This window comes from Camelus ferus, chromosome 26 (assembly GCF_009834535.1).
Source record: "Camelus ferus isolate YT-003-E chromosome 26, BCGSAC_Cfer_1.0, whole genome shotgun sequence".
NCBI classification, from domain to species: domain Eukaryota; kingdom Metazoa; phylum Chordata; class Mammalia; order Artiodactyla; family Camelidae; genus Camelus; species Camelus ferus.
Window position 1 is genome coordinate 533,511 of NC_045721.1, and position 26,451 is coordinate 559,961.

Consider the following 26,451-nt stretch of genomic DNA (forward strand, 5'->3'; position numbering starts at 1 on the left):
TCTTTGTTTTAAAATCTCTGTTCCCTGCAGACCCTCAGTGGAGTCACAGCAGAGCGGCTCAGGGAACTTTCTGGACGCATGCACGACTTCGCTCCCATCCAGATTGTATCGTGACCTTGACACCCCTTGACAACTCTGTGTAATGAGACTGATTAAAACAGTAACTCACTAAACTTCCCAAGGGGGAGAAAGAAAGTGGAGGCATTTACAGAATACCTACTACGGGCAGGTACCTGCTAGACATGCTTTATACATTGTCTCACTTAATCTTCTAAATTACTGCATGAGGTCGACATTACAACCTCATTTATTTTGCAGGTGAATTTCTTTCATGTGCATTTACATGTCTTTTTATAGTTTCCTATGTGTGTGTATGTGTATGCTTCATACTTTAATAATCAGTATGTTTTATGTTATATAACGTTTACCATGGCCTCCACCTAGTAGGCTTGTAACATTCATTTACTAAATCATAAACATAAACATAAACATTCATAAACTAAAAGATGGAGAGTTGAAAGTCATCGTTTGATATCTGTTTCCCTCTTGCTCCCCAAAAAGATCGAATAGAGTTACCGTTAGTAATGTACTTCTGTACCTCTGTTCCCATATTGAATAGGAATTTTCAGATAATTCTGTCACCGAGTGAAAAGGCAGATTCCTTCATGTGAAAAACACCAGTTATTATTACAGATTCACTGCATTTTCCGCGTGATTCTCACTAAGTTACAGAAGCTAGAGGTTTTCTTTGAGAATTTCTTGCAACTGGTTGAGTTAAAACAGTGTCTCATTGGACTTCTTGGCTGTTTGGATTCTAAACACTGTGGCCCTGCCTTGTCCTGAGCCGGGGACAGTCTGGCTTTTACTGCTGCCTCCGCCCCATCTCCCTGCAGTGTTTCTTCCTGGAGTCACCGGTCCAGGGAGCGCATTTGGGGCTCCATCTTCCCTGGCCTCTTCGCTGCATCTATGGTTGTGGACCGTTCCCCATCCTCAGCCTTTTTCTCAGTTTCAGTGACTGCCCTCGCTTGTTTCTCCCGATTCTCCTGTTGCTCCTTTTCCCACCTTCTGCCTGGTGAGGCTGGGGACCATCTTGTCCCTCCCCTCCTCCCCTTCTCCGAGTCCTTTCTCATCACTGTGTTCACGATCGTGGCCCCAGTCATTTCCCCATGGCTCTCGGGTCTCTGTGGTCAGCTCGGGGCTGCCTGCTGGGCTTCGGATGCAGGCGTCACCTGTCCCACGGGCATCTGTGGCCACTTCATTTTCAGCAAATACCAAGTAAAGGTCTTTATATTTCTTTCTCAGCCTGTCCCTCCCATGTCCCCTGTCTCAGGAAATGGTTCTTGGTAGCTCAGACCACAATCCTAAGTCCTGTTTTTCGTTCCATGTCTTCTTCTGTCTTTTCAGTGCGTCGCCTCCTCTGTTCCCTTCTGTTTCAGGCGTGTGCAGTCACCGTGGTGAGAAATGACCCCCCGGTCTTCAACTTAAATAACATCTCCCACTCTAACTCATGCCAGTGTCATCTTTCCCAAACCCGACCTGATCCTGTTTCTCTCTTCTTGATATCCTTCAGCATCACCCAAGACCTGCTGGTCCACTGAATGTGGCCTCCTAATGATGAGAGAATTTATGGAGGTCAGGCTCCGGAATCAGCATTTGTGAAGGCTGGCTGGGCTACTCCCGTCCAGGCCAAAGTCTAGGCCAGGTTTCAGGGTGAATGAGGATACATTTGCATGGCCCACGAGGTTGTACCCAGCCCCTCCTGGTCCCCCTGGCTTCCTGTCCCCCTTTCTTCCCCCTGTACATTATCTTCAGCCATGCACTTCCTGAGCCCCTGGCACCCTCACACTGTTCTGTGTGCTTTGGACACACTGAACTCTCTGCCTTGAATGCCCATAATCATTTTACTTATTGTTCGAGTTTCAGTTCAAGGGAAGCCCACCCACCTCCTCCACCCAGTAAGGGACAGTTCTTGCTTCTCTGAGCGACCGTCACTCCCTGTCTATACCTCAGAGTGCTGTGCAGAGGTATTTACCTCATATTTGATTTGTTTACATTTTGCCTCCCCCTCCCCAAGTTCCTTGCCTGCAAACATCTCCTAACACCACGCTGAATGTGGTGCCTGACACTCAGTTCGAATAGATATATATTGAAGTGAATTTCAGACAAACACGTGAGCATAAATATCCCAGCTCAGCGAGACTTGTCCGCCAAATCACAGCACTGGACATCATCATAGAAATGTCAAGGGATGCAAAAAATAACTGGAGAAGTAAGCTACCACTGTAACATGAGCCTTTGTTTTGCTAATTAAACCGTCTCCCTAACCAATATGACAGCCTAAGATGAAGGTCACAACTTCAGTCAGAACTTCGAAAAATCAGTGTCCATTTGGTTTCTAGGCTGGTGAATCAGAGACTTCTGGAAGTGCAGTCCCAGGTGGAAGAACTTCAGAAATCCTTACAGGATCAAGGCTCCAAGGCAGAAGATGTGAGTCTCCATATGTACCAGTGATGGCCCAACAGTCTCGTAATGTTAAGAAAAATTAGAACTTTGATTTATTATTTGATGGTCTCTATCAAAATAAGTGTGATTATATTGGTTATCGAAAAGAAGCAGTGTTTTCCTTTCACTAACGTTCCTTAGAAAAAGGACCAGATGGTACTTTATTGTCTCTTTCAGCCTCACCTTGCTGGGGAGCTAGAAGTTCATTTGTAGTTATGCTAAGGAATTAATTGGGGTTTTATGTTTTAAATGTGCTCAACTCAGTATGCAGAGTATAGGTTTTCCTCTCTGGTCAAAAAAAAAAAAAAAAAAAGAGAAAATGCTGGTAGAGACTTTGCATGTTCCAGTAGAAATTTTTTTTTTCAATGTTCAGTCTTTTTTTTTGGTACAGTTTATTTTTATATATCTTGAGAGGAGGTAATTAGGTTTATTTATTTACTTATTTTTTAATGGAAGGACTGGGGATTGAACCCAGGACCTGGTGCATGCTAAGCACGTGCCCTATCACTGAGCTCTACCCTCCCTGATCGAGTAGAAATGTTTTGTGTAAAATTGATTTTACGAAAATAATGCCACTCCTAGTATCCTACCATCTCTAAGTTTACGAATCCCTCGTTCTGGCCTCCGCCTCTCTCCCTCCCTCTCTCCCCACCTCCTCCCTCTTTCTCCCCTCTCTCCATCTCTCGCCCCCTCTGCTCCCCGCCCCCTCTCTCCTCTCTCCTTCCGGCAGCGCTCTGCGCATGTGTCACAGCGCCAGCTGGCTGGCCAGCGGCGAGGCCGGAGCGCAGCGTCCTGCGTCCCGCATCCCACGTGCCCACTGTCACCCCAGTGCGCTCGTAGCGCCTAGTCGTCAGTCTCTGCTGAAACCTTCAGTCAACCAGGGTTGCAAATCCCTTACACTTAACGAGCTGTGGACAGTAGAGCTACGACTATAAATGCTCAGAAATCATGTGAAGCGGGGATAAGAGCTAAATTTTAGGGGAAAGGTATCGCTCAAGTGGTAGAGCGCATGCTCAGCACGCAGGAGGTCCTGGGTTCAATCCCCAGCATCGCCTCCAAAAAATAAATAATATAATTTATTTTAAAAATTATAAATTTTTATAATTATAAAAATATAATTATTTTTATATAATTATAAAAATGTAAAAGTATAAAAAAAAATCCCCCCCCCAAAAAAAACCTGCTAAATTTTAATGACCATTCTTTGCTTCAGTCAGCTGGAAATTTTTTTTCCTATTGCCAGTGTAATTTGCTGGCCTTTGAGTATAAACGTGTTTCATTGTTGCCCCTTGAAAGTTATTTTGGGCGTTCAGTGTCAGTACTGCAGACACACCCCGTTCCATCCAGTCCTGTTAACATTAGAAGGTGTAAAAATGAAACAGTATATTACTTAAAATCTGAGAGTGTTTAGTATAAAAAAACTCATCCCTGACCTAATTCTGTGAGTTCCTTAAACTCGCATCTAGCGTGGCTCGGCAGGCGTGCTCCATCTCTGAGCTCACTGTCCTTCCGTGTGTTGGTAGGCCTTCTTAGCTTCCCACATTGATTCCCAGTTCCTAAAATGTCACCAACATTTAAACTACCTCATTCTTTTATTAAAAGGAACTAGTTTGAAGTGCCACGATTGCGGGGCGGATATAGCTCAGCGGTAACGAGCTCGCTTAGCATGCACAAGGTCCTGGGTTCAATCCCCTGTCCCTCCGTTAACAAATAAATAAATAAAAATAAACCTGATTGCCTCCTCCCCCCACCAAAATTAAGTAAAACAAGAAAAACATTAAAAAAAAAAATGCCGCAGTTTAGTTTTTAAACACATGCCTTTATCCAGAATGCGAAATCACAAGCAAAACCACCATTTGTGCATGAAAACACCAGGAGGCCTAAGGGGGTTGAGAGGGGACGCAGAGCAGCAGCGTTTCTCAGGCCAGTGAAACCACTAGGTCTCTTAAACTGAGGTCAACATAGACTTCATTTGGGTCTCAGAAACTCTCAGGAGACTGTTGATTGGTTATGGTAGAGAGTGCAAGGCAGTGTCCTTCACAGGAGGTAAAAATGGCCGGTGTCAGTGTGAGCTCAGCCTCAGGGTGCAGCGGTCACCATCACACTTGTTTCTCTGGCTTCTTTAAAACATACAGAAAGGATTTTATTCTGTAAAAAAGTAATCTTACAGAGCCTGCCGAGGTGTATCACTCTGGCTGTCAAATCTAATTAAATACGCTGTCACTACTTTAAGAGACCATATTTCAGAAATGAGTTGCCAGCCCTAAAGGTACTATTTGCGTTAATGGCTCAGTTTATTCCACTGCTCGGATGCTGAAGAGATGTGTCGCTCTAAATTCTCAAAAATTCTCCCAGAACTCTTCTCTACATAGAGAAGATACAGATAGAAACGTTCCTCATTCGGAAGCCAGGCCTCAAAGTGGTTTGGAGAAAAATGTGGTCCACGATGCGTGGTTCTTCCCCCAGCAGACGTTGGATGTTTCTGTTTTCTCTCTTTCACGTAACCTACAATATCGCATCTCAGGAATATATAATTCATAAAACAGCCTGCCAAATGGAACTAGGTCCTCTCTGAAGAGCGACGTAATTTCTGCCTATTTCTGTTATCAAAAGCACAGTCCTTTCGTGTGACCTTAAGTCAGAGTAGCATGGTTGGCACATTTTTATTATTATTTTTATGTCATTTATTTTTAGCGTGGAAGCAGAAAAGCATTGTTACATCCAGTCCTATGGATAATTTGAGCTAGCCACAGTGTATAAAACACCAGAGAACAAGACAGGATGAGGAGACCATAGAAGAAAGAAAAAATGTACATTTTTGGAAAAAAAATGCATATCTTTTACTTCTGTTCATGAATTATACTAAATCGTTCCTTCTGTTGGCTGCTGTGTTTGCTTCATACTAATAATGTCCTCTCTGTCTCTTGGCATGGTTTCTGCTCAAGGCTATTGTAAGTATCGCCTCCTATTCATTTCTTATATATTGAGCAGTGTTTTGATGTGTTTGTTATCTGCCATCAGAGTCAGTGTTGTTGAAATTTTAAATTGCTAGAATTTTATGCAAAATGAAGATACGAGTATTACTTGCTTTACAGGTTTATGCCCTTTACAGTTAAGATGCTTAAAGGATGTCAAAAACCTAACAAGTCAAACAAAAGGAACTCCGCTTTTTTTCCCATCCCACTCCTCCTCTACCCCGTTGTCATAATTAGTTTGTTTTCATAAAGTATTTTGAAGCTAGCTCCCTGTCACTGTCTGGCCACCTCCTGCCACGTATGTAAGAGTAACAGTCTTCAGGTGGAGAGGCCTGTGGCGTGGGTTTATTACGTGTCATCTCAGGGTTATAGTTAATTTTGCTTCGAGCCTAATCAAAACATAAATGCAGAATGCAAGCTAAGGTATTTAGAAAGAATTTTCCATTTTACCCACTGTACTGGAGGAGGAACAAGCCATGATCAGGAGTCAGAAGGGTTAGCACCCTTCCTGACATTTGGGGGAGGCAGTGACGAGGACACTGCCATCCACTAATCTAGCTGGAGTTTACAAACTTAGCATAACTGTGCATTTGAAATATTCCAGAGCTGTGTCTGAACGGACTCGGACAAACAATCGCAGTAATCATTACCGAGCGAGGAGGGTGGGCATCGAAGAGCCCAGCCTGCGGGGCGCGTTCCCCCGGGACTGCTCTTAGCTGTGATTAGACAAGCGTGTCGTGCAAGCCTCTGTTATTGGCTTTGGCTAAATTACTTATGTAGCCACTTATCTCAACTTGAACTCTTTATAGCCTTCATTAATTACATGTGCCCTACTAGTGCCAAGTCTGATCACGAAGCCCAGTGGTCCTGGACAGAAGGCCACCTTTCTTTGTTTATTTTGGGTCAGTTCCGATCTCCGGCTTCTCGGGAGACTTTTGTTTAACACCCAGTCAAAGCTGCGTCCTCCAGGATGTGAAAGGCTGCACACACCCCATCTTTCACGCGCCCACATCATCACCTACATTGTGTACAGCCTGGGCGAGTCAGGAAACTGTGATTAGGTCGGTCAGGATTTAGCGAAATTGACCCCAGACTTCACCGTGATGCAAGGAAAACAGGATAGGAGATAAAAAGTGCCTTAGGGAAAGTCTTTTATTAGAGTTCTCCCTACCTGTTTCATCCAGGAATATTAGGTCTGTGCATAAGTGGCTTTTTAATTCATTTCCCTGATGATAAATAGAGAATTCAGCTATGCACTAGCTGGGTATTTTATACTGACTACTGTCACCTACATAGGCTGCCGTCTCCCTTTCAGAGAGAAATAAACTTGGGTACATTGCGTGTTTTCAGTTCTTTGACCAGAGAACTTACTGAGGGCTTGCTCAGAGTTATTTACTCCTGTGCCCTTAATTAAAAGAAGAAACAACTAATGTATTAGTTAAAATGCTAAGTAATAAACTATTTTTTATTTTCCGTTTTCAGTCAGTTCTTCTAAAGAAGAAGCTTGAAGAGCATCTGTAAGTATTAAAGGTGCCGGGGCTCATTCTTCCACGGCCTAGCCGGGCAGGAGTGTTCTCTCTCGGGGGTTACGCGGTGTCCAGGCAGTGCTCGGTGGCCCCGAAGGTGGTGGAGATTATACGGCACTGAACGTGCCTTTAGTATCTAAAGGGTCACCTCCACCCAAGGTCCTCGAATCAGAACGATCACCGCATTAGAACTGTCTGCTCAAATGAGGTCCCAGGGTTTTCCATCGTCATGACAGCATTGACAGCTCCAGGGAGGAGTGTGTGGCCCTCCAGATCCCAAGCCAGAAACCTCTCCCTTGAAAGCAGTCGCTTTAGGCTTTGCACACCGGGGCCTGTGTCACAACCACTTAGCTCTGTGGTTTGAAAGCGGCCACCAACAGTATGTAACTCATGCTGTTGGACTGTGTTCCAGTAAAGCTTTTTTTTTTTTTTATTGAGTTATAGTCATTTTACAATGTTGTGTCAATAGTAAAGCTTTCTGTACAGAAACAGGCAGCAGGCTGAATTTGGTTCCAGGCTGTCATTTACCAGCTCTTAGAGTGTGGCCGGTTGAATCGCCCTTTTTATGTAAATATTTTGAAGTGTTACTAAGCTTCTCAGTAGCAGATTTTCAGACATCACCTTGAATTGCCAACAAACCTACATGCGATTTTTTTTAAATTATTTTATTTTATCTTATTTTTTGGAGGGGAGGAACTAGGTTTATTTTTAGGTTGATTTATAATTAGGCTTGTTTTCATTTTATTTATTTTTAGTGGAGGTACCAGGGATTGAACCCAGGACCTCGTGCATGCTAAGTATGTGCTCTACCACTGAGCTATATATCCCTCCTGCACCACCACCCCAGAACATGACTTCTTAATCTAAAAGATTAAATTTTAAAATACTTGTTTTTTCATGAGGGAGAAATCTTTGTCCACCTTTTTCGGAGGTTGACAGTGTTGGAAATGTTTTGTGCCTTTTCTTGGACCCAGTAACAGCTTTCATCCTTCGTATCACTTTCCAGCAAACCTCTGTCCTCGCAAAAACACGGAGTGTAGGTGGCCACGGGCTGCTCGCCCGCTGGAGTGTTACAGTGTCAGGCTCCGTGCCGCAGGGGTCATTCCGCCTGTTCTGCTGGGGCTGGGAGGAAGTCTGTCGTCTGGCAGTTTGCTGCAAGCTCTCCAGTTTTTTCAGTGTGGGAAAAGTGAGATGCTCCGAGCCACTGACACTTGGGGGCAGGGGCTAACAATGGGCAGGCTCTTAAGGTGCTGGAAGAAGAGAATCTGTCACCCCCCCAGCCCCTGTGAGGTTACCTAGAGCTGGAATTTCCTGCTGAATTCTGTCCGTTTTCCATTCCGATCCCTTTACTGCAGGAAATAGAACACGTGTTGTTTCATAAAACTACTCTCTGACCGTTGTTCTGCGTTCAGTCATTTACATGGTAAAAAAGTCTTCATCAGGAAGACTGTATTAGCAAAGGTGAGGCCTGTGTCAGTTTCCTGGGGCCACCATAACAAATGCCCCCAAACCACGTGGCTGAAAACAACAGAAATGTATTCTCTGACAGTTCTTGAGGCTTGAAGTCTGAAATCAGGGGTGTCAGCAGGATTGGTTCTATCTGGAGGTTCTAAGGGACAATCTGTTCCATGCCCCTCTCTGAGCTTCTGGTGGCCACGGGGCGTCCTTGGTGTCCCCTGGCTTATAGATGCAATCTCTGTCTCCATCATCACATGCCTTCTTATAAGGACACCAGTCACTGGTTTGGGGCCCACCCTGATCCAACATTACCTCATCTTAACTAATTACATCTGCAAAGACCCAAATAATATCACGGCCACAGGTACTGGGGTTAGGACTTCACCATATCTTTTGGGGGGACACAATCCAACCTACAACAGAGCATCTCAAAAGATGGTTATCCTCATGCAAATTTAACACTACATTGAACACTATTTTGCACAGACCAAATTGGTCAAGTTTAAGAATCAAGACAAATTAAGCTATTGCCAAAGGTGTTGCGCACTGGTCAGTCCCAGCCACTGCCGGTAGGAGTGCACGTCAGTTTACTTAGTTAACTTGAATGTGCACATATTCTGTGACCCATCAGTTCTGCTGTCTGTGTATACCCTGGGTTCCCAGAGATGCTGTGGTCCACGTTTACCAGGAGACATTTAGAAGAAAGTATGAAAGGACGTTATTTTTAATCACAGAAAAGCAGAAACCATACAAATATCACCAACTGTAAAATGATAAATGGAAAGGAGATGTATTCAAATGACAGAACACTGTACAGCAGGAAGAGTGTGTAAACCAGGGCCAGCACATCAACACAGACGAATCCGGGCACAGTGTTCAGCGAAGGATGGAGCTCACAGCACAGTAATACAGCAGCACTTAACGTGTAAAAAGTGGGCAAAATTAAGCAATGTATTGTTCAAGAATATGCACAGAGGCCCATCACAAAAGTCAGGAGAGTGATTAAAATTACGGATTTTGGTTACCACCGGGAAAGAGAGAGGAACATGTGGGACTTTTAAGGTTCTGGGATAATTTCTGTTTCTTAACCTGTTTCTTCCCTGGGCTTGGTTTTTCTTATTTTCTGTACTGTATGTATTTATTTTCTGTACCATATGTGTGTATGTGTGTGTATACGTGTGTGTGTCACACCCTCAAAATACATTTCTTACAGTATTCTGCATAGAAAAGACCAGAAACAGACATAACATGCTGTATTTTCTTCTCTGTGTTTTCCTGTATTTTCTAATTTTTGCAACCTTTTTTCCCTCTCATAGAGGGAAAATAACCACACTAAATAGTAGAGAGAGAAGAGTTACACATACGGTGTAAATACTAGGAAAAAACTGACTTTCTGTTCATTTATTCTTTTACATTTGTATTGGGAAGTAACTCACAATAAAGATTCAAACCCCGAGTCCCCAGGTCTGCAGCCTGAGTGTTTTCCTGTGTAGGCGGGTCGCCCAGATCAGTCTGTAGCAATTTTTCAGCAACATACTGGGATTTTTTGGTCTCTCTTCTAATTAATTGATTACCTCCGCAAACTAGCCACGGGGCTGATCTCTTTTCACCCGTCACCAACTTCATATAAACCAAATACACAGTATTACCCATTTGTGTCTGACTTCCTGTGTGTGTACCATTGATTTATGCTTTTTTATTGGCGTGTGCTGTTCTTTCTATTAATTCTTATTTGGGGAACTACCCCCCCCCCTTTTCTGGCAACAAGATTTTGCATTATAAAACCTCTGCATAGTTTCAAATTCAATTTTTTTTATAAAATCCTTATTCCTAGGGGGAAAAAAAAAACCATCATTAAGTTATTTCTACCCTCTTGTGCAGGTTTATATTAAAAGAACGACCACTATTTCAAACTTGGGATTTTTGTCTCTATTTTTCAGTCCTTCTAAAAACTGTACGTAGGTTGGATTCGTCTTTTCGTTTTTGTCTCACAGCACCTGTGGGCTGTGCAAGTGTATTCCAGGAATAAGGAACTTAGATCTTTCATTTCAAGGAACTAAGTGCAAACCCGAAGTGACACAGTGTCACGTGTTTTGTCACAGAGAGAAGCTCCATGAGGCCAACAATGAGCTGCAGAAGAAGAGGGCCATCATCGAGGACCTGGAGCCAAGATTTAACAACAGCTGTGAGTTTTTCTAATCAGCACAGTTGCCAAGCGGTCAGCCGTACGTTACCCTAGTGATAACGCGTTTACGTAAAAATCGGAGTGTTTTAGAGCGAGGCCCTATTCCATTCTCTAGCAATTAAAGAATTTGCCCTATTCACAGAAAGAGTATATACATATATAATCATCTTTTCAATATTCCTTACATTTCCGATGATAGCTGCGAATTCTTCCTCAACTCTGGATGCTGATGAATAGTATATGAAATTATTTTCTTTTTTTTTTTGTATGAGATTCTTTTCATAGTGTAGTTGTGTCGTCAGTCCGCCGAATTTTTACTTTTATTGACATTGACACGTGTGTAGTTTGATTTATTAATTCTTCTGTGTGTAGGTGGGAGCAGGACACAGACTTTCATTTTTTGTTATTGTGGTAAAATATACTTAACGTAAAACTTTTTGTGTATATGGGTTTAACCATTTTTATGTATATGGTTCAGTGATAGGTGCATTCACGCTGCTGTCCAACCCCTATCCGTCTCCAGAACGTCTTCATCTTCCCAAACCGAAATCCCTACCCATGCAACACTCACTCCCTCTCCTCCCCTCTCCCCAGTCCTGCTAGCCTCGCTGCTACTTTCTGTCTCTGAACACTTGACTCATAGGTAACTCATATAAGTAGAATCATGTCGTATTTGTCCTTTCGTGTGCAGCGTATTTCATGTAGCATAATGTTATGACGTGTAACAGAATTAAGGGTGAATAATATTTAGTTGTACATATAAATATACCACATTTTGTGTATCCCCTCAGCCATCACTGAATACATTTTAACATGTGCACTTTCATACTGTGTAGTTTTGTTTATAAGAAAAAAAAAGCTTTAGGTTTAAAAAATTGTGAATTTTTTAAAAAAATTATATATAGGGATAGACTAAACAATCTCACAAAGCTGTTAACTATTTATTATTTTGTCAGTGGAAATCTTTTTAAAGTTGTTTAAAATTTTTTTTTTTTTTTTTTACCATCTCATCGGTAGCCTTAAAAATTGAAGAATTACAAGAAGCTTTACGGAAGAAAGAAGAGGAAATGAAACAAATGGAAGAACGATATAAAAAATACTTAGAGAAAGCCAAAAGTGTAAGTATGCGTTTGTGGTTCTGTCACTCCACTTTCCTGAACGCATTTCACCGATGTCTGAACAGACACGGCACGTGTGGTGACCTCTCGCACAGAAGAACACAGGACAGAGCCCGAGCAGAGCTGTGATCGCAGCACGTCACCTCCCGGCCCCACCTGATAATCAGACTTAGCAGCACGTGGTGGGAGGGCCGACACCCCATGCCTCCTGGCGGCTTGTCGCTGTCAGCAATGCTTAGCCTGAATCAAAGCCATCTTCCCGGCTTCACTTTCAGATCCCAAGGAAAATGAGGTTATTGGAGCAAATAACATACCTTTTGGAAACCATCAGATGAATCCAGACTTTGAGATAAAAGTTAATATTATGAAAAGCAGAAATAGGCATGGGAGTATGGGGGAACACAAGAGGCTGTTCTAAGTTAAAAGAGCCCAGGAGGGCAGGATGTAGCTCAGTGGTAGGGTGTGTGCTTAGCATGCATGAGGTCCTGGGTTCAATCCCCCATTCCTCCATTACAAAAAAATAAACAAGCCTAATTACCTCTCCCCCCAAAACAAACAAAAAACCAATAAATAAATAAAACAGGAGCTCAGAGGAACCCAAGTACCAAATGCAGTGGTTCTGGATTGGGGGCTTCAGGGGCAGTTGTAGAAGACATTCGGGGGACACCCCTGGAAATGTGGGTTGGACTGAACTGTGGTGATTTACAGAGCTGCTCGTCTTCTTACGGATGATACTGGCTCTGTGACCGTGTGGGAGAAGGTCCTTAGTCTAAGGAGACGCGAGTTGCAGCACTGCAGGGTCGTGTGTCAGGAGACGAGTGGAGCAGCAGTTGGTGAATCTGGTTAAAGAAAATGAGTTTTTATTGCTCTGCTCTTTTGAGTTTTCTGTAGGTTTAATCATTTTTGATAGTGTGACTATTGGGCCAAAAAGCAGAAAGACTCTTCCCGGAAGCCCTGTAGCTGGCCAGCTAGAATTGCTTCAGCTGCCCATGTCTAAACCCAGCCACTGGCGGAGGGAAGGGCCGCGGTGACCGGCTTGTAGACCAGCTCGCTAATCGCACATCTGGCCAGAGGCAGAGGCCCCCCCGAGCCAAATCAGAGGAGCCGAACAGGGAAGATGGCTGTCAGATGTCTGCTGTGGTGTCACTGATTAATTTTAAGTCAGAATTACTTTTTTTTATTTATCTATTTTGGGGGGTGGGGGGTAATTAGGTACATTTATTTATGTATTTATTTTTAGAGGTGGTACCGGGGATTGAACCCAGGACCTCATGCATGCTATAAGCATGCACTCTACCGCTTGAGCTATACCCTCCCCCAGAATTACTTCTTATAACTGATTCTTTTATATGACTTTAAAGTTGCATGTAAGTAAAAGTTGTAACAAGTGAATATCGTTTCATACATTTCAGATTTTAAAGTTTCCTTGTAAGGTAGCTTTTGATTCCCATAAGGTTTATCCTTTTTTCTTTTTTTCTTTTCCTTTAAATAACTACTTCCTTAGATGTCACACTCTAGGTTTGAGACTTTAAAAATGTTTCTTTGATGACTTTTTGCAGGTTATCCGAACTTTAGACCCTAAACAGAATCAAGGAGCAGCGCCAGAAATACAGGCTCTTAAAAACCAGCTTCAAGAACGGGACCGACTATTCCATTCATTAGAGGTAGCTTACTGTACTTTGTGATAAGACATGTGATTTTTGGTTCTTTATTTTCTAGAAGACTTGCTATACATAGTTGCCCCTCAGCATCCATGGGGCACTGCTACTAGAATCCATGGATGCTCAAGCCCCTTGTATAAAGTAGCATAGATGGTTATTCGTGTATAACCTAATCAGCACATCGTCTGTGTGCTTTAAATCATCTCTAGATGACTCGTAGTGCCTCATACAATATAAATGCTGTGTAAATAGTTGCCAGTGCGTGGCAAATTCAAGTTCTGGTGTTTGGAACTGAGCTGGGTCGAATCTGCAGGTGCGGAACCCACAGGTTTGGAGGGCCGACTGTACAACTGTGTCCATGAATTTAGGTAATTGTGAGCATTCTGTTGATCTTGAATTGTGTTTCATCTTTACATGCTTCCATGTGCTTGTTTTTTTTAGAAAGAATATGAGAAAACAAAGAGTCAAAGAGAGATGGAGGAGAAATACATCGTTAGTGCCTGGTACAATATGGTAAGAAAACAACTTCCAAACACACTGCCAAGCTCAGCGAGTGTGTAACGTTAGTTATACTCCCTTTTACTGCAGCAGTAATTCTACCAAATGAATGTAAAAATAATTGCTGTCCTAACACACGCTAACAAAACCCTAATGCTGATCTTAAGGCTAAAGACCAGACACGAGAACTGCCATTTGGTTAGAACTTTGGTTTACAACGTTTCGGACACACCATCATCCCTGTCCCAGAGGCTAAAAAGGTAAATGGCAGTTCGGTGTCTGTCCCTCAGTACCACTTTATTCTAGGGGCTGGGACTTTAGTAATATCTGAACAGAGATGCGGTGGCTTCTGTTTTGTGGGACTGTTTCAGTGCCTTTGCAAGAGTGGTACTTATAATGAAAATACTTTTAACCGTCCAACAGAGTTGGTAAATATTCATTGTGTTAGACCCCAGACAACTGGAGGTTTTGAAATTGACTTTTCCAACACACACACACACACACACACACACACACACACACACACACAAAATACTTGGAAAATAAATACTCATCATTTTGGGCTTCAGTAAGAGTTTTCTGGATATGAAGATTTTGAAGAACGCTCTGTTTTTTTTCAGTATCTTTTCCTAGACCTTTCCTTCTTTTTCTTCATTTTCTTCTTGGTTCTTCTTCCCAGTAAGACCACTTCTGCCTTTTCAAAACGTTAGTTCCCTGAGGCAGGAAGTTGGACCTGATTCCTCCATCACACCCCCCTGACCCTGTAGCTGTGCTATTGGCTCAATACCGTTATTCCTGTTTCACAGTTACAACTGATACTGTGTCTTAAAGGTTAATGTCTCAGGTCTCATCATGTGATTTAAGCTGTCAAAAATTCATACTTGTGCTGTACACCAGAGACAGACAGACTGTAATTGACTGCACTTCAATTAAATAAAAGAAAATTCATACAATTTCATGAGATGTCCACATTTATATCTGCCTTGGTTAAAATACATATTTAACTCATACAACACTGTAAATCCTTTATACTTTAATTTTTAAAGTGTTTTTTAAAAAAAATCTACACATTTAAGATTTTATCACAGTTTTAAAAAACAAAAGAGGAAATCATACTGGGTTTACAGTACTATTATTGTTAACAACTATAGATTAATTGAAAATTAAAATGTAAAAAATAGGGGGGAAAAATCTACATTCAAGGAAGGTTTCTGGGAACTGGTCCCAACTTCACCCGTTCTGTTTCCTCTTTGTCTTCCTAAGAGGTTAGTGTTGGCAATCTTGGAATCCTGCCCCTCGCATCCTTCTTAGTAATTTCACATACCTGATTGATTTTTACAATTTCGCATATTGCTTTTCTTATGAAACCAAACTTATTACTCTGTGAAACGCTGTTAAAGAAGAGCGCTGGTTTTCAGCTCTCCAGAGAATGAAGCAATAACTCCAAGTGGGGTTATCACACAAGTTATGTTCAGATAAGATGGCCCGTGAGAGCTTCGTGCACACGTGCAGGAAGTCCTGCATCTCAGACCACATCTCAGACCACTGAAATGGATTAAGCGTCTCTGAGAATGGCCTTGTGATGGGCACTGAGGTCTTAAAAGTGTGTTAGGAATTTGAGTAAGTTACTTGGAATGTGAAAGTGGGGGGGGAAAGGATATTTTAAATAAAATATAACTATGAATGTATGTAGCCAAATTACTAAATTAAATACTACAAATACATATCTGTCCATTTGATTCAGATCCTTAAATGCTTTAATTTCAAATTGAGTGAACAGCATGTCCTGGATTTCTCATTGGGAAGATGCAGAACGTTGTGTATCTGGGGCAGGCGACAGGCAGAAATTCTATGAAAAACGCTAGGCCAGAACCCCTGTTTTCCCTGGAGGCTCCCTAGTGATGGGAGGGCTGTCTGGCTCCTGTCTTCCCTATGCCCAGCTCCTCCTCCTGGCTGACCTCTCTGCCTCTCCTCTTGGCTCTGTTTCTTCTCCTTCCAAGTTGCCAGCTCCCCCTTCCTCCCGTGGTTTTGCTAGTTTCCGATCCCTGCGGAGAAGAAGCTGTTGCCCCAGCTCTCACTGTGCGTCTGGCCCCAGCTCCTCGCTGGCCAGCTCGGTAAACGAGCCAGCAAGCCAGCGCCAGACCCCCCCCCCCCCTCCCCCTCCCCCTCCTCCTCCTCCGTTTCCTCCCTCCCGAGCTAGGAGGCGGCCTTCTCCCATCCTCAGGAAAGAGCCCTGTGCTCTCAGGGCCCTCTCTGGTGGGCTGTCGGGGACTTCCCCTAACTTGAGCATCCAAGTCTGCCTGCAGTGAAGGAAACCGGCCCAGGGGTACGTATTGTGCCTGGCGTGACTCTCGACCTTAAGAAACAACAGGTGCTTTTGTGTCTTTCCATTCCGAATAAGCCCTGTGATTCTCAAATCCCCACACGAATCAACCACCACCAATCAACTGAACTTTTTCTTCTTGGAAAATCACTTTCTACGCGTGATTGGAAAGGCAAGTGTGTATGATTGAGCCTGTGTAACGTGTTCCAAAAAATCCGTCTCTGTCATCTGTTGTTTGGGTTATTGTCAATTCAGAAAATTCAGCCTTAATTTTTTCAAAAGGGGATCTGTACCTAATTGTTGGGACTAAAATATGTCTCTTTAAGATTTTAGTCCACACTGAGCAGAATTAACTTTCCTAATTGTGCCATAAGACGCCACGTGGCAGATTCTGCATGAGGAAATTTTCTTCCGCGACAGTGTGTTCCACTCTTTTTCCATTGGTTACTCTTTTTCTGTTATACAGGGAATGACTCTGCATAAAAAGGCAGCCGAAGACAGACTCGCTAGCACAGGTTCGGGGCAGTCATTTCTGGCGAGGCAAAGACAAGCCACCAGCACCAGAAGATCCTACCCGGGCCACGTTCAGCCAGCCACCGCCAGGTAGACGAGTCTTGCCGTTAGAGTAAAACAAAAAAACGCCCTGCATTCAAAGCATCCTTCTGTTCCATGTAACAGCATTTCAGGAAATTTCAGCCAACTTATATTTTTGTCTCTATTTTATGTTAAGATTTAGCTGTTTCTCCTTTGAGGACTTTCTCTCTTCTGTACCTATAATGTTTTCGTTTCTTGGCCCTTTATTTTGTAGTCCTTTTGGTTCCTTTTAACGTGCCAAAAAATTTTTAAATGCCCAATTAAAAAGTGTTGTATATCAGTGTAGTACTTTTCTTTGTATGAACATGTCCTTTCCCCAGTGGTGTAAGCTTTGTAATGAATTAGACTTTCTGCCAATAATTGATACACAGTTTATATTCTGTATCGTGCCTCTGTTACCATGCTTTCTAAGAATGTCTTTGTTTAAAGGGAATTAACCTTTTTACAACGTATTAATCTGTGTTTTCAATTGTTTTCCAAATGCACTTCAGATAACTTGCATATTTACTATGTCAAATGGTTGGCAAGTGCACTTTTTGCAAAGACAAATACGTTGGCAGGGGTGCTAATCAGATCTTACCCAAGGCACCTGGTAGAATTATTTAGAGGGAAAAAAAAAATGAGTTTTCACATTGTTTTATAGGAAGTTAAATTTGTCCGAAGAGCTGGAAACTATTTTTAGAACATAAGTAGAGTTTCATTATTTCCTGCTATCTTGTTTGCTGGCAGAAGTGAATGCATTGGTTAGGTTATTTGGGGAGAAGTTACAGAAAAAAAAAAATCAGGCAGTGCATTCACTTTTTTTTTCCTGTTTTGGAATATTAACATAACTGAGGATCAAATTCTAGCAATGGGGCTGGAATTTATAGTTTTGACTGCCTTCCATATCTAAAAGAGTTATTTTTTATATACTTACAAGTCATAGGTAGTCTTATCTTTGGGGTCATTTCCTTGCTGGCTCGCACCTCATTTGATTTATTTATTCCTTAACGTAAACCCTTCTATTTCTTGATGATCCCTAATACGTAACATCATAGCATCAGTCATTAAGATCAATAAGTAACTTCTTGTCTGTGACGTTATGACAGGGCTCTTAAATTTCTTCCTAATTCAATGTACTAGTCTAAGAATTTGCTACTGAGTAGATTCTCTTGGGTATTTGATTGCCCCGAAGTGCTTAGATTTGTTGACAGATGATAAACTATGTTTATTTACATTGATGAACGGCTGTCCAGTAATGATGACTGCAAAGCACTTTGACCATATAAGGTGCTATATAAATGCAAAGTATCATTCATTTGAAAATGAAATGTCTCTGCCTGACTTTCCATACTGGCTTAAGTATTTGGCCCCAAATTAAGTTTAAATTCTCCTCCAGCCTTTTTCTTGCACCATCGGCCATTTTTTTAAGCAAACTTTACAGAAATTAGGTTGGTTGTCTAGCTAGGGTCACCTAATTAGAGGATTTTATTTCATGTACGTGCTGTTTGGCAGTTCAGGTTTTATTTCGTTTTGTATACTAAAAAGTGAGTAACCTTAAATCAAGCTAAATTAAGAATTTTCAGAAACTATATTCAGGTGTTTGATTTTGAAATCCATGTTTCCTTTTTTTTTCATAAGAAAATTGACCTGAAATTTAGTAGTGTTTTCATTTGTCCTCAGAAACCATACTTGAAGCAAGATGTCAGAGTAGACACAGAAGTGACCCAAGGCATCACTGTGCTAATTTTTCACGTTAAGTGCAGAAGTCTGAGCTCAGTGTGAATGCTTCTGCTGGGTAAGAAGTAAAGCAGAAGGAATTAGGAGGAATGGAGAGAACCACGTGGATGAAATATACTGTGGGCTTTCCGGAGGCTACGCAGACCTCATCAACACAGGAAGTTTTGACAATAAAAGATTAAAAATGATTTCAGGTGGTTCAGCCTCCCACCCCCGCCCCCTTCCCCTTCTTTCACAAATAGAGTCAGGATCCGACTGTTTAAAAGCAGGGCATGAACACTAACCTTGATAAGATTAAAATTATTGGGAAATAGATCTGCAGAATAAGATAGATGAAAAAAGGAGTCTATGAGCTGTTTATTATAAATGGGTCATATACCATGAGATCAGAGGCTTTCATTTTAGTTTCCTATTTACTACCCCAGTCCTGGTCTCCTGCTGCACCCACCTGCTCAGATATGTTTCTCTAAGGAGAAGCAAGTGCCCCAAGCTTTTAGAAGGAAGTTTTCCGTCTTGTTTGTCTGCAGCGTCTGTTACTTGCCATTATTCTGGTGTTTACATTTGTAACTTTCACTCACCTTGGCCGTATCTTTAAATCGTAGTATGTTGTTTTCATTGCCTAGCAGAAATTACATTTCTAAACATTCTGTGATTTTTTTTTTAAAAAAGCAGAAATAAAAACTTAGCAGTCACAGTGAGAACCCTGCTTACCTTGGCTCAGCTTCGAACAGGATTTATAAATCTCTGTGTCTCCAGTAATGACTCAGAATGTTTCAGGAGGCTTGTGATGCTGCGTGGTCTGTCAGGAAGGTGAAAGGCACTGGGCGCCTTATCTAGACGGGCCCTGCGGCCCTGGTGCAGCCGCCCTGGCCCGGGGCAGCCCCGCCAAGCCCCAGTCCCGGGGCAGCAGCGCCCGTCCGGCCGCAGGTGGAGTCAGCGCAGTGATACCCCGTTCCGGCTGGGCCGAACCATCACCCCCGGGTCTGAGTTCTCATCAACAAAAAGCTTATTTTCTGTTTTCCTCCTAGACAGGGTAAGAAAATACAAAGTAATAACTAAACACTATAAAAGCATAAAATTTATATTCTGCAGTGTGTATTTCAGGAGTGTGTAATGGGGGGAAAAATCCAGCAAATATTAGTTCACCACATCTGAAAAAGAGAATAAATAATATGATTGTACATATCTTAAAAGAACTTTCAAAAACTCAGTCGTATCTTTTATCACGTGTCTAATTCATAATAACCAAGAAAAAGAAGTCCCAGAATAAAGGCTCCATTTTCTAAAATTGATCAGGATGGAATGATTTCTGTTTGATGGTCCAGCCCAGTAGAACTGGCCAGTGAGATGATTCATTATAAGGATGCTGTTGTCATCTGTTATTTTGTTGAGGTCAGTACTGTGTAATAAAAGCCCAGTTGTGCTAACTTAAGCTAAACGTTACCAGTCAGAAACCCCAGCCCTCGTAGGTATACCAGTGGTCCTCAGGAAGGCATGAAAATCCGTGCTGGACCAACAGGTCAGCAGGAAGTGGTTGTGAAGGGAAGGATGATTTAGGTTGAAGCGAAGGTACATTTTATTTATGAGCTATTTTACTCGCATCTCCTTTGTCATAGCAGTTTTGTTTATTCATATCTCCAGATATGAAATTTTTCTTCGTGTCTCTTGCTCTCAGACAAGCATTCATCTTTTAAAGATAACCTCGTGTTAGAAACTTGGAAATCTTGATCCCAATATGAGAATTAACTTGAAACAAAATTCTAAATGTTTGAACTTACCTTACCTCTCTGCATTGAGTCTCCAGTTGTCCAGGTCTCAGACCCCAGGAGTGTTAGTTACCCCCAAGTGGAACACGTGCGGTCCATCCGATAAGGCGCCCACAACCCACAGATAGTGTAAACCTGGCTAGTCTACAGCCACGTAGGTAAGAACACCTGTGATCCTAAAGGGAGAAGAAAGTGCTTGGCATCTTGCTTTTTGCTGAGGGCAGAATAAGATGCTTTTTGGTGTCTGTCCATTAAACTATGGAAACACAGTCTGATTTTTTTATCTGCCCGGAAATGGATGTCGAACTGATGTAGGCTTGTATCTCTTAGCAGTGAAGCCTGTGTGATACCCTATAAGGCAGGATGAAAGACTGTACAGGACAAAATAAAATGCGATCTCAGAATCTTCGAAACTTATTTTGGCATATTTTTAAAATTTGTTTCCCCTTTTATGCATTAAAAGGGTTTCCACTCAGTGACAAGACTCTCTTTTCCTGGAGTCACAAGGGCGGCTCATCTTGGTCGACGTGCAGCCCAGTCTCACTACATTTACAAAGCATTTCCCAGCTTATTCTTTGTAAGGATAATGATTTGAATGTTTTGTATCATGAACTTTTATGTGAGGAAGGCTATTCTCAATGTATCTGTCATCCAATTTTTTTACTCTCTATAAAGCATATTTCAATAATAATTGGTGTATGTTCATTTTATTGAAAATTTTGAACATGTTTTAAGTGTCCAACTTAAGCATGGTCATTTTATTGTTCTAAAGTTTTGCAGTAAATATTTACTTCTCAGAAGCGTAAGGACATAAACGCATTTGCTGCTGACACAGCTAATTTCTCCCCCTCTGCTTTCCCCTAAATCACAGAAGTATCAGTATTTACCTCCCCTTGTATAAGATGAAGGACAGCCCAGATGGGATGACATCAGCTCTTTTAAATCACTGACTGTGTTCTTGGGAAGTACGTACTGATAATTTGGTTTTCAAACAGTCTCTCTCAATCCAATTCACGTGTGTTTTTAAATATAAAAACTTATAAAATGTGTATTTAATGTTATCTTGAAATATACTCGGATTCTTTGCCCTGAGAGCATAGAAATCTGAGAAGGTAACAGAAGGCTTGGAGGCAAATCCATTCCTAGAGCGTAGAGTCCGTCATCAGAAGTGGCCTGATTAGAAGGAAACATCCAGGCAGGCGCAGGGGCTGACGCAGTTCAATTACACTTGTCTTAATGAATGTTCCTAAAGTAATGGTTTACATGAAATCTTCTGACTTTATTACATGATCTCGCAATGAAAAAAGAGTAGACGAAAATTTAATCTAGTTTCTCACCCTCCTCCCCATCAGTGGGCATTAACTGGGCCCACGGTGTCAACTGCACATGTTCATGAGTGGAGGGGAAGGATCTGTTTTCGTCACAAAACTGTTAACCTGTGAGCTAAATCCAAGGTAGGGATTTACGGCCATAGGCATAGTCTGCTATGATGAGATGAGAGCTCTGTGGTGGCCGAAAATCACTGCCAGTTTCCCAGCAGTGACCTAGATCTACCGCTGTACCTGGTTTCTAAACCACATGCTCAGTTTTATGTCTCCCTTAATTATATACATTAGCCCCACAGAAAACTGTGTTTAAAATGAAGGCAGGAGTAGACTTTTAAATAAATAAATATATATATATATATATATATATATATATATATATATATTCAAGGAGAGCCTTTAGGTCCCTGATACATTACTGCCAGGCTCTGAATTAGATGTTTCGGGTCTGATGGTGAAATCACTAGAGAGGGTGTCCGTGGCCTCAAAGGTTAAGGCCGGTGGGGCTATCAAATATCCTGAGTGAAATCTACTCAGAGTTTAAGAGCGATCTCAAAGTGAGAAAAAACCACCAAAGCTTTTGCTGAGGCTCTCACGTACGTGGGAGACCTCTGCCCAGGCATGTTACCACTTCAGAGAGCTCTGAGTCGATAAAGGAAAAGAATCAGATTAGCATTTATGCCCTAAAATTTATCAAAGGGACTCGTGTTTATTCTTGGTGTATTTGTCAACCTGTAGACAGTGATTACTGTATATACATTCTAGTGTGTTTATTTTATGTGTCACTATTAGAGTGACTTAATAGTATTTCCTATTACTGTTACTCACTTTTGTATTATTTATACTCTACTGTGAGATTCACAGCACTTTACTAATATTAGATAATTATTTTCCTTCACGCTTCTGTGGCATTTTCTATTTATATCTTTTCCACTGGGGTTCTTTTCCTCATTTTGGAAGGCTCACTAAGAAACATGGAAAAGATTGTCCAGATAAAGGGCTTTGTACTCTTCCTGAAATTTTTAAAGTCAGATCTGAAGTTCTAAGTCCAGAAATCTATATGAAGCTGGGTGGGGGCTACTAGGCGAGAACTACATTTTATATTTCACATGAATAAGACCCATAAGTTAATACTCGTGAAGCCAAGTTCCCCCAAATGCAGACAGACTTTAAACTTTTCGTTTTCTGGAGTTGCATTAATAAAAGGTGAACAGTCTTCTAGTTCATCAGAAGATGTTCTTGCCTTTGACTTGTCCATCTCCCCAAATGCAAACCTGCAAACAGTCCTTAACTTTCCCAGTTTCTTCATCATTGTATGTACTCAGAGACAGGAGAAAGGAAGCCAAGTTTAAGGAGCGGTCAAGTCCAAGAACTTGGAAAACAATGGGGGTGAGGTGATGGGGAAGAGCAGGCACTAACGATGGCAGAATGCAACAGAAACATCCTTAGTTCTGCTATAACAGACGTGCTCTGTGGACTTGGCCATTTTCCTAAGTTCAAATACAACAAAGTTTGCAGCTTATTCTATTGAGAGATGTTTTGGGGAGTCCAGACTCTTCCATTTGGACTCGAATATATTAATCTTAAAATCATAGTCAAAATATACTGAGATATTTGTTGTTAGGTAAACACTGATACGAATGATTACCAAAGAATAGGGAGATTCACTCATAAGAATGTTCTTTTAGAGTTTTGTGTTATCTCATGGTTTTAGATGAGAGAAATGCTTTTTTTGGTGTTTTGTTTTTGTTTTTTGGCATGGGGAGGTAATTGAGTTTGTTTATTTTTGGAGGAGGTATAGGGGATTGAACCCAACACCCCATGCATACTAAGCATGCGCTCTTACCATTTGAGCTGTCCCCTCACCCGAGAAATGCTTTAATTGTGTGAAAAGTTCTGCAGTGCTTTCTTCTGCATCACTGCCTGCTTGGGCAGGTCACCTAGAAGAGGGTAACACAGAGAAGGCTGGGCTCCAACCTTTGAGGGAAGAGCGTGTCCGTCCTCCCACAGTGAAAAAGCAAAAATCAAACACAACGGCACACACACACTCACCCACGAGGACAAAAAATAATGTTTTGAATATCTGCTAATTAGTCACCGAGTGGATGAGTCACCTTCTAAATGTCTTTTGGCTCCCTGTTAATCTAGTTAAGAGGAGACTCTAGACCCACATTGGCCAATTCACCACCACATGTGCTAATTTAAATTTAAATTAAGTAAAATCAAGAATTCAGTTCCCAGGTCCTGGGTTCAATTCCCAGTACCTCAATTATAAATCAATCAATCAATCAATCAATCAAACCTAATTTCCTCCCTCAAAAAAAAAAAAAAAACTTAAAAAAAATTAAACAAACAAAGCATTCAGTTCCCCAATTCCCCAGCCACCTTTCGAGTGCTCAGAACCACATGCTTAGTGGTTACCATGCTAGACAGCACAGATAGAGAACATTTCCATCACTGCAGAAAATAACTTTTTTGACAGTGTTGTAATGCCCAAAGATAAAATAAGGACAAAATAAAGATATTCAGTTAACTTATGATACTCTTAGATTTTACTGGCATAGTTGAAAAAAGCTATTTTTCTTATACAAATGAATACCAGCCCTTCTTAAAAGACCTTGGAAAAAAGCAAAACCCCATTCTTTGGAACTAGTTTTCAATATCTTTTTTGAACAGATTCTTAGCACTTTACTTTTTAAGTGATATAATTAAATAATTTCATAAATCATAACTTAGTATCTTCAGGTTTTTTTCCTTTTTTAAATAGTCTTTTTAAATTGATGATTCATAGTTTCTAACACTTACTGAGCAGAAACTGATGAATGCTGAACGTATTTACAAATAAAAGCTGATAAACATCATATTCCTCCATTCTGTTGAATCTGTATAGATCTAATGAAAGTTGCCAACAGCTTTTTTTTTGTTTCTGTCCCTGAATCACACTTGATTATCTTCCACCCTAAAGGTGAATCAAGATCCAAATAATTTCTTTGATTTTCTTCATAGTTTCTTGCTCTTATCTACTTAGATTATGAATTAAGTTAAGTTTCATGTATGAAGTCAACATTTTATTCCAGTGATTTAGTTAATGAAGCTTTTTTTTTTTTATATTTGAAGTGTAGTTAGTTACAATGTGTCAATTTCTGGTGTACAGCATAATGGTGAAACTTTTTAAAGATTTATTAATTTACTTGGCCTCATACTAAAGTGCTTAACCTGACTAAAAGGATCTCCACAGATGCATCCTTGAATTTTTTAAATGAATATAAGAGACTAGTCCTAATTCTTTGGAGTCAGCTTGGTACTTAGTTAAAACTATCCTGTTAGGAAGTCAGATACTTTCCTCTTCCTCTGTAAACTTTTTAATCAAGCTGCAGACTTGATCTCGCAGTGTCAAGTTCCAAGCAACTATAATGAAAGTCTTACTGTTGTTCAAGCACATATGAGTAACTGGTGTGCTCAGAGTTTGTTTTCTGATTTTCTTGGTGGCCTAATTTAACGTGTGTTCCGCGGAAACTCATATTATTAGTTACAGGAAATTTACAATATGCTTGAAATAAGAAAGAACGTGCTAGTATAAATGCAGGAAATGACTGCACACAAATGCCAATCAATGATTTGGGGGCCTTTAATTTTCTTAACAGTAGTCTTTTAATTTTTTAATAGCCTTAGTTATTTAAAATTCAGATGCACTAAAACACCATTGCTAACACTAACTTTGCTGTTTACAGATTATGTGTAACTCATAATGCTTTGAATGATTTCCAGGTTGAATCTTATTTTGCAACTTTCATGCTTTGACAGTTGCCCCACCACTTATAACAGCCAATGTTTGGTTGGGTAATGAATGGTAAAATTTAAACATATCTAATAATTTAATAATTTGCCTTATTTTGATTAACACATTCTTATCAAAGATTTGGGGATAGAAAGAGGCTTTTTTTCTTCCTATAATATTTTCGAAACTTTTCGGATGAGCTGGAAAACACCTTAGTACATTGCAGTTGGAGTTGTACGGGTTACAGCCTCAGCTCCAAAAGCCTTACACTCATGTCTTAAGTATTATTGATTGTCTGTGAGTTGTCAGTTTGATACCTGAAGTCGTAGTCCACCTTGTAGTTTGGCCTTTGCAAAAAGAATATTGCTAGGTATGTTCTTATTTCTGGTTGACTATGAATTTGTCATTTCGCGATTTCATTCTTAGTCGTTAGAATCCAAAAAAGGAAATCCACGTAGGCCTTGAAATTTCTCAGCTCACAAGTGGAATCAAAACAGGTTTAGCAACAGTGTACATAGTAGCATCCAAGCATTTTTCCACCTGTTTATCAAGTTTGCCAACCATTTACTATGTTCGATTCGTGGGTTTTCTCACTGATTTTTTCCTGAGGTGAAAGATTTGTTAGACAGCCTCAGTAAGAAATTTTCACTAAAGTCACAAAACCTAAAGTCCAAGAAACCACCAGAAGACAGATTTTTAATTTTTTTGAACTCGTATATTGTATGGTTCCTTTTGATATCACTTACTCATTTTAATTTTATGACTGCCAACTTGTTATGGTATTAATTATATGTATATGTTTATATGTATGCATATAATATATGTATATGAAGAATAAAGTTAAGATTTGGTCAAACTATATTTTCCCATTCAAGTACAAAAATGTTTTCAAGGCTGCAAAAAGTGTACAGTTGTTAAACAAGTTGTAAATAAAGACTTGTATAAAAATTCAGCTTAGGGTTTTTTTGTTTTTAATTTTTGCTCTTCAACCGTGACAGACACGTTCAGTAATTATATAATATT

General features: G+C 40.9%; 1 protein-coding gene across 4 annotated transcripts in view; it reads left to right on the forward strand.

Moving 5' to 3' along the window:
- The window catches only part of HOOK3 (hook microtubule tethering protein 3), a 93,639-nt gene extending 67,259 nt beyond the window's left edge, over positions 1-26,380 (forward strand). Inside the window, exons 16-24 of one of the 4 annotated variants that reach the window (XM_032468490.1) lie at positions 2,400-2,487; positions 5,448-5,453; positions 6,960-6,994; positions 10,564-10,646; positions 11,664-11,764; positions 13,324-13,428; positions 13,867-13,938; positions 16,713-16,849; positions 18,503-26,380. In XM_032468490.1, the coding sequence (XP_032324381.1) occupies positions 2,400-2,487; positions 5,448-5,453; positions 6,960-6,994; positions 10,564-10,646; positions 11,664-11,764; positions 13,324-13,428; positions 13,867-13,938; positions 16,713-16,849; positions 18,503-18,515 (640 nt within the window). In that variant the 3' untranslated portion in view covers positions 18,516-26,380. Of the gene's footprint in view, positions 1-2,399; positions 2,488-5,447; positions 5,454-6,959; positions 6,995-10,563; positions 10,647-11,663; positions 11,765-13,323; positions 13,429-13,866; positions 13,939-16,712 lie in introns of all 4 variants that reach the window. The other 3 variants (XM_032468489.1, XM_032468491.1, XM_032468492.1) reach the window with 3 other exon arrangements.
- Positions 26,381-26,451: the final 71 nt, after the last annotated feature.